We start from the raw sequence: 12,865 nt of genomic DNA, 5'->3' as shown, positions 1-12,865 counted from the left end.
AGCCTTACACTCTAGTTAGATATACAGAATACAGAAGGTTATTCTTTCACTCCTTTGTTAAACGATCTCATTTTGCTTTGCTGCTGTGGAGCATGTAATAACTCATCGCTTATGTGCTATCTTTGACCTAGAAGCACTGGCAGCTGTTAGGGGAATCGCCGGGTTTTTGGAAAGTATCAAAAGGTTTTTAGCACATAAACTAAATTTATGAACAGATACTGCCCCAGAGAATGGAATTGTTTATGTTTTAGTATCACAGCTGTCACTGGTGCACAGTTATTTTGTCCTGTATTAATCTCCTCAAAAGGTTGAGCATCTTCACTCAGTCACTGAAATATTTTATAATTGACAGACTTCATCTGGCACTGAATATGTATAATAATTTTCTCCATAAGGAGCACCCTGTGCTGACACTAATCTGTTCTGTTGTCGTCTCCCTTTATTATCAACGTCTGCACTGTTTTTTCAGCAGCACTGAGGAACACAAATATGAAGCTTCTAATTGAAAAAGCTAGGTAATCAAAAAGCCAATTAATCATACAGATGAGCTCTGACATTCAGTGATGCAACAGACAGAAATACCACATATGCGCAGCTGAAGTATTTTTAAAGTGTGTTTATTTGATGTAAGAATGATCTGAGAATGTAATTAGCATTCTTTGTCACAAATGACAGCCCAATATTGCACATTTCCTCATACTGACATTATCTCTCTGAGCTCCACTTGCTCCACTCCCATCTTACCTTCCACTCTCAGCTTTTCTCTGTTGAACAGCACATACTCAAACACCGTGCACCTTCCACTGAAATCAGGACAAGCTTAGGAGCAAACAAACAGCCAGTTACTGTGCTCTGTAATTTCCAGCATGTAAGGCCTTTACAGACCTTTTTTTTTTCTTAAAGCTCTATTTCCATCCCAGTGCTCAAAAAATAAGCAATAGTGAAACTCACAAATGACCTTAATAACGGCTGCAGGCACCAGCCTCAGTGAAGCTTGGATTGCAAGATACACGACCTCTCTGCTTTTGTAGGTTTTCATTCTGTAATCTCCACATCTCTGAAAAAGTTCAAAGCCCGATTTGGAGCACAGAGTTCACCTCCTCTTAGAGCTTGAACAACTGCTTTGGTTTTTTGTGTAGAAGAGATATGCACATGTACTTTGAAAACAAACCTGATGACAGCTTAGCAAAGCAAAAGTTCTTTACTTACAAATAGGAAGTCATAGAATCACAGAATGGCCTGGGTTGAAAAGAACCACAATGATCATCAAGTTTCAACCCCCCTGCTATGTGCAGAGTTGCCAACCACCAGACCAGGCTGCCCAGAGCCACATCCAGCCTGGCCTTCAATGACTCCAGGGATGGGGCATCCACAATCTCCTTGGGCAACCTGTTCCAGCATGACACCGAAGTCAGAAAGTAAAGACTTGCCTCAGTACCACAGGAACTCAACTCTGAAGACAGAGCAAACATCACCCACAGAACAAGGGAGTCAATTCAGAACTGTCTGCTGTAGTCTTGGAGACCTTAAGATCAAGATGTGGAACAAGAGCTGGTGAAGATCACCCGTGTGATATGAAGGGACAACATTTCAGCAGTAACAAACACAGGTGTTTATAGTTCACTACATCATTTCTATGCAACAAAGATATATTCACATGCTTTTTAAAATGAAATTCCACGCTGGAAGTGGCCACTTAACAGCAGCAAGTGAAGGCACTGTACCAATGACCTACTTTAAGATTAAAAATAGGAAAGAATAAAAACCTTATTTGCTGCACAGCACCTTAAAAAGGTAAAACACAAGCAAAGAACCATGTTTTTTTTTTTTCATGTCCTTTGCCATCAGTTACTCCATATAATCACAGAATCATAGAATGGCTTGGGTTGGAAGAGACCTGAAGGATCATCAAGCTCCAAGCTCCCCTCTGCAAGCAAGGCCACCAACCTCCACATTTAATATTAGACCAGGCTGCCCAACCTGGCCCACCCCAACACTACTTGGACTTCAACAACAGAATGGAAGACCAATAATTAAGTGAACAGGTACAACCATGCTTGGATCTAGCTTGGATGACTTACTACAGATACTTTCAGCTCTATCATCAGTCAGCTGCTTGAGAACTATGAAGGTATTCTGTGGGGATTTTGAATGAGGGATCTTCATTTGTGACTGTTTAAATAACACACTTTTAGAATCATTAAAATAATTTAACGTCATCCTTTCAAACTGCTCCTCATTGCCAAGAACATGCCCTTATTAATGCAATATTCAAAAAGGTTGATCAAAATAATGAGATGGAATCTGGTATGCCCTCTGTTTAAAATATTCATTAAGAACAATTATACAGACTGATAATTCAGGCAACACACTCTTCTTTTTAATCCATAAAAACAAGCAATCTTCTTCTCTTTATCTTGCTAAACTCCACAAATGAATATATATCATATTAACATTGTTTTCAAAACTAACAAAAAATCCAAAGTAAACAATAAGTAGGCTCAGAAAGAAGGAGAAAGAGGAAAACATATTGAGGCTGAAGGTTACAACAAACCTGGGATCTAGAACATGATGGCAATAACAATTAGTTTGAAAATAGAATCTTATAGAAAAGTACTCTATAAATAAATAACAGTAATATTTTGAAGCACTTCCTATTAAATATACTTAAGCTCTTCCCACAATACCAAACTGTTCTGTACAGTTTAGTCTTGATTCTATCGCAAAAGAGACACAAAAGTACGTTTTTAAATATGTCCTAAACAACCTGCAGTTAATATTAAACTGCAGGTGGGTTTGGTGGAACCACGAGCTGCTCGATGGGAGTAACTGTGGATCACAATGCAAGTAATGAAATTCAGTAGTATCTTCCCACTTCACATAGGATTTTCAGACTGGTTGGTGATGCCTATTTACTTGCACTGGTTCTTCATCTGTACTGGTAGGAAGGTAATGATTCTCTATATGTAATTGCTATGACAGATAAAATCTCATTGAAACATGAGAACTTAGCTAATAAGGAAAAGAATATCCTCAACTTTAAAGCCTCCATCTTGTCAATATAAAATAAACCAGAAACAGTAGCAGTTAATACCAAAAAAACCCCTCTCTAGCCACAGCTTTAATCTTCCTCTCCTTAGAAAAGTCATCTTGTTTAACAATAAAACCTAACCAGAAAGTCAGTAGCAGAAATAAACAGAAAACTCTTCATTAAGAAGGAAGAAAGGCTTACCCTTTCCTCCAGTCGAGCCAGCTGCTCTTTGTAGTAGGCATCATGCTTCTTTAGTTCTCTGTCTTTCTCTTCCAGCTGCCTGGCCTAAAAAAAGAAATAGAAAGATAAAACTGGATCAGGAAAGAGCATCACTCACAAAGCAAAACATCTACCATAAATTGTACCAGTAAGGAATACACAGTGATTGAAAACTGCAGTCTATTAGTTTTTGCCAAACAGTGCATTAATAAGATGATGATTGCTGCATTGAAAATGGGAAGAGATTGTCTATTGTACTGTTCTTCCCTTGCCTCCTCAACAGCTGTGCCATGGTTTGTTCAAATGTAGCTGGACACGTCAGAAAGGCAGAACCAAGCGTTCCATGCTGAGACAAAATTTGTTATTAACTTTGTAGATCACTTCTCAACTTAGGGAAATGTGCTCAAGCTACCCAACAGAGTATATGGAGAGACTCACTCAATTTTTATTTGCAAATTGTTACTGAGTGGGCATTTTGACATGAGAATAGCTAAACTTGCATCTGCACATTTGCAGGCTGTGGTAAAAAGAGGATTTTTGAAGTAGTGCTTTTTCTCTACAACCGTAGCAGCGTTTAGCGTGCACTTAATTTTGAACATGTGAATGTTTCAGAAGAACCAAACGCTTGCACATTTGCAAAAGCAGATCTAAAAAGCGTATTTAAAACTCTGATGTCCTCTTTAATTATTATTCTTCTGGAAACTCCTAGTTCACTTGAAGTATCCAGCTAAGCTGAAACCCTTTAACGTATGGTCATTTGCATGTTCAGTACCTTAAAATAATGCAGAGTATTCATGTTAAGATGTTTTCAGCACTACTGAGCAAATTGATTTTTTTTTTTCCTTTTCATCTGTAATATGCTCTACTATGCATATTATAGGGACTCATTAAGAATTACAGAATACATTAATACATTCTCTGGGCAACCTGCTTTAGTGCCTGATCTAGTGGTTGGCATCCCTGCCCGCAGCAGGGGGTCAGAACTGGATGCTCCTTAAGATCCTTTCTAACCCAAGCTATATTGATCACTATGATTAAAAGTACACACATGCATACCAAATGTATATAACTAACATCAACTATGACGTCAACTATACAATGCAAACTCAGGCAAATAATCCTTTTATAAAGTCATAGAATCATAGGACTGCTCAGGTGGGTAAAGACCTTAAAGATTATCCAGACCAACCATATTACCCTACCTAATTAATGATAAGGCATCTTTAGCAAACAATGATTAACCATCAGTGGCCATTATCACAATTGTCTACTCAAAATTAGTCATTCATCACTAACACTTTCATTCAGGTACTGGTAATACAGAGTTAACTGCAAACAGTTCCCCTTCCTAACTGCATCACGAAAAATAGGAAATGTAAACTCCTCCTACCCAGAGTTTATAGGTCATGCTCACAGAAGTGTGTCAGAAAACTTCCTTATACCAGACACTGTGCTGCACTTCTTGTACAGATACAGGGCTTAATTCTCCTCCTCAAGGTTTGTCTTGGATGTTAGACAATGAACAAAACAAAGACTTCGAGGTTTTGGTTAGAATTTCCTGAAGCACTTACCTTTTTTTCTATCTCCTGAAGCATGCAAAAAGTCAAAAAGTTCAAGTTAAATTGATTATCTAACAGTGGAGAGAAGGAATGCATAATAATGTAAGTATGTCAGGCACATCTGTAATCCAGAACAGTGCTGAAAACCACACACAATTTTAGAATCATCACAGAATGTCTTGGGTAAGAAGGGACACCAAGGATTATCAAGTTCCAACCCTCCTGCCATAGGCAGGGTCACCAGCCTCCAGACTGGGCTGCTCAGTCATCCAACTTGGTCTTGAACACCTCCAGGGATGGAGCCTCCACAGCCTCTCTGGGCAGCCTGTTCCTGCACCTCATTGCTCTCATAGTAAAGAACATCCCCCTGACACCCAATCTAAATCTTCCCTCCATGAACCATTCCCTCTTGTCCAATCACTATCTACCCTAGTAAAAAGTTGATTCCCTTCCTGTTTATAATCCCTTTTTAAATACTGGGAGGCTGCAATGAAGTCTCCTCACAGCCTTCTTCAGGATGAACAAGCCCAGCTCCTTCAAGCTTGTCTTCATAGGGGAGGTGTTCCCTTACAAAGATGTCAAGACAAGACGTTTTCTTATGCAACTTCACCAAAAACATCCCTGCTCACACAAAAAGCACACAGCCAAATTTCGCTTTCACTTGGTTTAACAAATTCTTGATCTTCCTCTACTATCCTACATTCAGTATAGAATCATGGAGCACATGCTACAGCTCTGTCTGCCATCATTTAAATCAGCTTTTGTACACTAAAGAAAACTGATTACATGCTTTTCCAAAGCTGATTAGGCTAAATCAATCTAACTAGCATGCTTTGTATTGATCATGGTTTTGCTTTTCCCAGATAATCCATGAATTGCCTCTCAAACCTGCCTTTTGTCGCGGTCATAAGAAATAAAAATTCACCCCAGACTGTGCCTCCCCAAACCATCACCTTCCCGGCATTTAATACTACACTTCAATGCATTATCATAGCTTCCCATATGCAATCATTTTATGCATAACCACCTCATGATCTCTCAAATATTTGCAAACTCATGCCTTTTGTTTGAGTGCAGTTAAATAGGCCAGTGACAAAGGAAAGGTAAAAATTAATGTTCCATTACTCTCACAAGAACTTAGTTAAGCTTTACTTCTTAGAATTCAAACGTGTTTCACACAATTCTACGGATATCCTGAAACTAAGGAACAAAATCACTGGATAACCAATAAGGTATATTTTAAAAAGAGCAAGATTGGCATGACTTACTGCACCTGCCACACTTCTGGCAACAACAGGTAAAGATACACATTGCAATGATGGAGGAAATGAAAAAAGGCTTCATATCAGAACCCCGTCCTCTCCTCCAGTCCAGCTGATCAATCAGAATCAATTCTTTTCATCTCACAGAAAGAAAACAATGGTAAGAGATTAGCAGAACCTTTCTCTGATAGATAAAGATGAGCAGTGAAAGAATGAGAGACAACATTCACAATTGAATATTCACAATGCACTTTTTATGAAACAGACAGATCCTAGTAAGTTCAATCAAAAAATCCAGACATCTTGTAGAGCAATGCTAAAGCCATCGATTGTGTTCTCACGATGCCATCAAAGCGTAGCTGTAGGCTGCACCATGATCCAGTCCCATTTCTCATTTGTAGAAGAACTTGGAGCATTTCTGCATAGCTTTTACACCTTTTGTAACTGCAACATTATGTTTTATCTACATTATCTACTATTTTCAATTCCCAATATTTTGCACGTTATTCCTTAGAGTGCTAAGGGACTTAAGACCCACTCATCTTAAAAGTTCTGCATCAAGAAAAGCTCTCTGTTACTGATGTCTGGGCAAATAACTGTGTTCCTAGAAAAATGGCAAAAAAACTTTTATAGAGCAACGCAAGTTGCCCATTTGTATTTTTCTTCATAAAACAGAAATATAGAGAAGGGAAGACATGAAAGCTGAAAAATAACTAATAAAAAGTTTCCAGATCACAGCATATTGCTCTGGATATCTTCATAATGGAAGAATCCAAATAGAAAGCATTAATAAAAAAAAATTACTTCAAAAACTCTAGTGTTGATTTTAACTAAATTACCACAAGATGCTCTTGATAGTAAAGTATGCTTCAGCTCTCACACCACAGACAAGCATGTTTAAGATGGATCATTTAAGATACTGCATCTGCAATTCATACATTCATGTTATCCTATTATATGGGTCAGCAGAAATAAAGTAAGAGAACGATGAAAAATGGATTTGACAGAATTAGACTGTCACTGACCATTCCTATTTAAACAAGAATTTGAGTACGTATAGGTGCAAACTAAAATTCTGTTCGAAAATACTGCTTTAGAGGTTTGTATCTACTGACCTGTAATTTTGTCTTATATAGATAAAATTAATTCTAAAACCATCGTCGTAGAATAGTCAGAAAGTCTGATCTGAAAAAAAAACTTGCCAGGAGACCTCCATAGGACCCATACCTTAGCCCACATTCTTCCAATTTGTGTCAGTCTTGCTGATCAAAAAACATTAAAATAGAAAATTGATTTGTTGCTTGGTATCTGATCACTAAATATATATACAAAAGGTAGTACAACCAGAGGAATGCAAACAGCATTTATTCAGGAGATATCCATATGTATGAGAACTTCTGCCCTGTTTATTTGTTTACTATCCTTTCCCCCCAAGTCAATTAGTGATCAAAACAGCTGGATTTTATTGCTCTAAGGACACAGGGTCAAGCAGCAAACTATATTCACAGTGCCTTTTGCCTTGAACCTATCCAAGCTTTTGTATCACTGTTAAAGTAGAAATATTAGATTATAAGAACACTAAATAGTACATTAAGCCAAAGGTGCAGTTCCCTCTATAGTGAAAGAAACTGGAAGATTGGGTAGGCCAGTAAAAAAACCCAATATAACAATATTCCATATAGCTAAAGCCTCTGGTATTTGTAAAATAATACAGATACAGCAAAATGAAAAAAAAATATATATATATATTTATAAATATAAACACATTTACACAGAAGACTACGTAAATATTCCAACAGAAGAGATTTCACTGAAGAAATAAAAACTTTAAGGTAATAATATATTTATGGGACCGCAGCAACACGATCCCAGTGAATACCAATTAGCCGTAACAAAATAATTAACAGTAGCCGTGTATTCAATTAGCTGAATGCTGCACTTTAGTTGTAAATGAGATATTGTACCAGGTTCATTGCTTCTTCACAAAGCAACTCTAATAAACAAATCAGTTTCTTGGGTGTTATTTAGAAAAGAGCTCCAGAAGGTCACCTTTGAGAAGCAGCCCAGCTTGCCAAGGCAACCCAAAATTAAAAGTGAAAACCAGCTCTCTATTATTAATTATTCTTCAGAATCACTAGAAAGTTGGACCAAGATTTAAAGGTCAACTTGATTTTCATTTTCAGAAGTAGCATCTGGATCTGGCACAGCACTGGCTTGAGATTCCATGAATGCCTACAAAACACTCCTGCACGTCATCCTGTATGTGGATGTAGGGAAAGCTGCTCTGCAAAGGGACTCAAACACTGTGAGGTCTCTTCTTTGGGGATCTTCAAATCACCTGGATGTGGGGCTGGGCACAGCCCTGGTGGCCCTGTTGAGCAGGGGGGGGATCAGATGGATCTGAGGTGCCTCGAGCCTCAATCAGCCTGTGGTTACAACACATACGGACTTGTTCTGTCATTTGTAGGACTGAGAAAACAAGCAGACAATTGAAAACAAATGACTAATAATTATCTTTGAATAAAAAGAACAAAGGAATCCAGGCAGCTGGATGCAGAAAGGTTGGAGATGTGTTTAGTCTGTTATTATTGCTTTTCTTTATGGAGTTGCAGTGGATAAAGCAATACCAGGTAGTTTAGGAGGAGAGGTTTATATGCAGATTTCAAAATTAGCTTTTAAAGTCCCCAGCTTACAGCTGCCCCTCAGTAAGGACTCCAAGCTCCAAATTCATTAACATCCATGGAGTTTACAGAAGTACGCCCCTGAGATCACTTCAGTTTGCATTTGTCTGCAAAAGAACAGCATGCTTCAAAATGAGAGTGCAATGCTGAATTTATACAAAGCATCAACTGCCATTGAAAAGGGACAGAGTGCTCTGCTAGGCCTTGCTAAGCTGCTTCATGATGATTTCCTCAGCACCACCTCAAAATAGCAAAGGGGCAAGTGGGCAACCAAACAACCAGGCCCCAAAAATGGTGGAGGAAGGAGCAAGAATCATGCAATCATAGAATCACAGAACGGCCTGGGTTAAAAAGGACCACAATGATCATCCAGTTTCAACCCCCTGCTGCATGCAGGGTTGCCAACCACCAGACCAGGCTGCTCAGAGCCACATCCAGCCTGGCCTTGAATGCCTGCAGGGACGGAGCATCCACAACCTCCTTGGGCAGCCTGTTCCAGTGTGTCACCACCCTCTGTGTGAAAAACTTCCTCCTAACATCTAACCTAAACCTCCCCCGTCTCAGTTTAAAACCATTCCCCTTTTTCTTTCATTATCTACCCTTGTAAACAGGATAATACTATTAAAGAGGACAACAAAGGGACCAAGCCTCACATATAGTGAAGGAAGGAGCAAGAAGACAACCAAGGACCAGGCTTCCTACATGATATTCAAGGCTGCAAGCAGCATCAGGTCCAGGGGCTGAAAGTGTGCTCTGTCAGAGTTTACAACACTACAGGGATTTGCCTGATAAAATCCTGACTGCAGAATTGAGGCATTTTTTAGCCACCGAGTAAAGGGAAAGATCACAGAAAATATCTACAGGCCTTAAGGAAAGCCTGCGTTGTTTGAGAAAAAAGGTTAACGGAGTAATGGGCAAAGAAAGCAGCAGCAGAGAGCTGGCCTTCAGTAATTCCAGAAGAGGAGGATGTGACAGAACTGCTGACAGGGCAGGGTGAGGGTGACAAACCAGAACTGCAGGGGAGCAGATCTCAAATGCCATTCCAAACATCATCTTTCATTAGTAGCTAAAGATGTTCTGTTTGTTTTACAACAGAGGTTTGCTGGGTGAGTGTATCTTTGTGTTAAAACAGTGGGATTTCACAAGCTTGTCGACACTAACATCACTCATGTACAGACTGTGATGGTGACATGGCAAAACTCAGCTTTTGATGTCCACCAAGATGCTCTACGTGGAAACACTTCTGCAGCAGACTACATTCACCACGTGTAGTGTGATGCATTCACATTTTATGTGCTGATAAACTCTAAGATGAAAAAGATTGGTTTCTCATATACATTATTATGACCACCAAAACTCCAATCTTCATTAACTGTGTATGGCATCCCAATTTCCAGTTCCCAATTTCCACACTTAACTTACTCTGGATTACAAGATACTTGAATTTTTAACCCTCTAACTCAACCAATATATAGGCTATGCATTCATATGTAGGTATGTATATATATACACACATCATCCTAAATGGGTACTAGAAGTAACTTATGGATATTATTAGGAGCATATGGTTCTCCCTTACCCCCCAACATGATTTCTTTTGAAGACATCACAGCTTATAAAATCATTCCTAACCACAAAAAATGATCCAAACACATTACTTACAAAAAAGCCCTGCTCATTTCCACTTGTAAAGGTGGAAAATAGTTATGAATTAGAAACAGCAGCAACAATAATGCATCATAAAACATATTCTTTGACAACTGTAATTAAAACAAGCTTTTGTAATTACCAGTAAATGTGCTACAGTACATTTTCTAAAAATAATGAAGTCCTAGAAGAATGAATAGTAGAAAAGATCACATTAAGAGTAAGCTAATGGAGAAAATAAAAAAATTGAATTTATGAACAAGTTAGGATCTATTTTATCCAGAACACATGACATTAAGCTTCATTTACTAAATCTAGTTATGGACCAAAAGAGAAAAAAAAAAAGAAAAAAAAAAGAGAGACCAAATAGCCAAAAAAAACCAACCCTGAACATCAAAAACCACATTCAACACCCCCCCCCCCTCCCCGCACACTGCATTAAACAAAAAAGCTTCAGATTCTATGATTCTATGATTCAATGAGACTCCAATTTCTTGTGTAAGCCTTGGGAATATGCAACTGGAATTCATGGGCAAGTTGCTATCCAGCAAGATAGACATTCATGGATGCTTTTGTCTCAGCTAAAAGAGCATCTATCGTTACTTTAGAAGAGGCTGAATGAGGAACATCTGGGCAACTGCTGAACCAGGCGGATGATTGCAGCAGGGCAGACCTATGGCTCCCGTACTCAGTGGGACCAGCAGATAACCTCAGTTGGAAGGGACCTCAGGAAGCCATGTAATACAAGCTCCTGATCAAAGCAGGACCAACCAAGAGGCCAGACTGAGTTTCTTAGGGCTGCATCCAGTTGGGTGTAAAAAATCTCTGAGCATGGAGACTGAATAACTCAATTTATACCATGTCTTCCTCCTCTGCAAGGTCTCCATGTACAAATTAAGTCCATGGAGAAGAAGAATCAATGGCAGTGGTCAGAGTTTGAGTTGGCAACACTTGAGAGACTCTAGGCTATTTCCATCCTGAATTATTTTATGTTTCTGCCCCCAGAACAAGGGGCAGAATGGTCATGCAGCTGTACCAAGCTACCATGAAAGGAGCAATGGAAGTATTACAGAAAAGCTGCAGTTATCAGACTTTGCTCCTCACTGGTGAAGCATCTGGATTGCTCAGCACGAAATAACATGTTTTGAAGATTTCACTTTCTTGAAGATTTTATATCCTTGAAAATGAAAATTAAAATACATTAAGGGCTATTATATTAATTAGCAATTTGCAGAAAAGCCTCATGTTTCCATCCAGTCATGGTTCAAAGAAATAACAGACACTAACCAAATCTGTATTGCATTCATGCATGCCAGCAGAAAAAAAGGAAAGGCACGACTTCTTTCTGAAACTATATACATTCTTTTCATTTAACTAATGTAGTCTTAAAAGATCAAGCATATTAAAGATTATCTGTACTGCTGCCAGGTATTTGTAGTAATTCAAGTAATGTGTACAACCTTTTCTGACAGCTTCTGATGTTACAGTCATATGTCAAACATTTACAGTTTTCCACTAATCTTAAGGAAGCAGCCACTGACTGTTCTGCATGTGCCAAACTGGATTTCTCTGTGTAAAAACAGAGTAAGAGAATTATTAGTCTGTAAAATTCAGAAAGAACAACTGTCAGCAAGCAGATGTAGGATCGTGTTCTACTGCCAGCTACGTTATCATATCACTATTCTAGGCATTCCTAATATTTGTCTTTTTTTTTTCTCTAATTTTTACTGTTTAAAAATGATCTAATCGTAATTTTATAGAAGCACTTTGAAATTCCTAGATGAAATAAACAGCAGAAAGGCAAAGAAAATTATAAACAAGCATTGGGAGCCAGTATTTGATGCACTGTAAAACAATGAGTCACATAAAACAAAGGAAATCATAAGGACTAAACACTCTTTCAGAAGAGATTTTCAGGCCACATCACTGCCCCGAAATCATCAAACAAAATCTCAGCTTCTTAATAACTGTTTAGACTAGAGATAGTATTGAAACATTTTATGCTGCCTATCAAGGAACATTTTATTTTTGTTTCAGGAATCTAACATCTGTTGTTAACATTTTCATACTATAACATTAAATTTTTTCAGCCATAATTTAATTATTTGCTTGGTAAATTAAAGATTCAGTAGACTGAAGGTAAACAGTGAAATAATTCTCATAGGTTACTGCACTAAATTTCACTGGAACCCACTTCAAAGTCAGCCTCCTAAAATCCCACTGAAAACTTGCTCTGTATTCTATACTATGATTCTATTTTTCAGAAGTCTAGCAGAATCAGGGACTGATCACTCATTCCCCAGCATTATTTTACATCTGCAAATATCCTAATTCTTGTATCAAATAATCAAAACTATACCTAAATTGATGTGATTTCCTTCGAACAGAAGTTGCACTACTGGAAATGGCTGCTTGATCTCTTACCCCAGGAACCAGTTTTCACTGAAGCAAAGAATGCCGATGCTC

At 38.3% G+C, this 12,865-nt stretch overlaps 1 protein-coding gene across 2 annotated transcripts in view; it reads right to left on the bottom strand.

Annotated features, from left to right (window-relative positions):
• CHCHD3 (coiled-coil-helix-coiled-coil-helix domain containing 3) overlaps positions 1 to 12,865 on the bottom strand; it is a 157,118-nt gene that overhangs the window by 59,427 nt on the left and 84,826 nt on the right. For both annotated transcript variants that reach the window (XM_042815928.1, XM_042815929.1), the window contains exon 5: positions 3,233 to 3,316. In XM_042815928.1, the coding sequence (XP_042671862.1) occupies positions 3,233 to 3,316 (84 nt within the window). The remainder of the gene's footprint in view (positions 1 to 3,232; positions 3,317 to 12,865) is intronic.

This window comes from Centrocercus urophasianus, unplaced genomic scaffold, assembly GCF_019232065.1.
Source record: "Centrocercus urophasianus isolate 14NV4802_14NV808 unplaced genomic scaffold, USGS_Curo_1.0 seq_15, whole genome shotgun sequence".
Lineage (NCBI taxonomy): Eukaryota > Metazoa > Chordata > Aves > Galliformes > Phasianidae > Centrocercus > Centrocercus urophasianus.
Note: the sequence above shows the minus strand (reverse complement) of the source record. Positions and strands in the feature narration are given on the sequence as shown.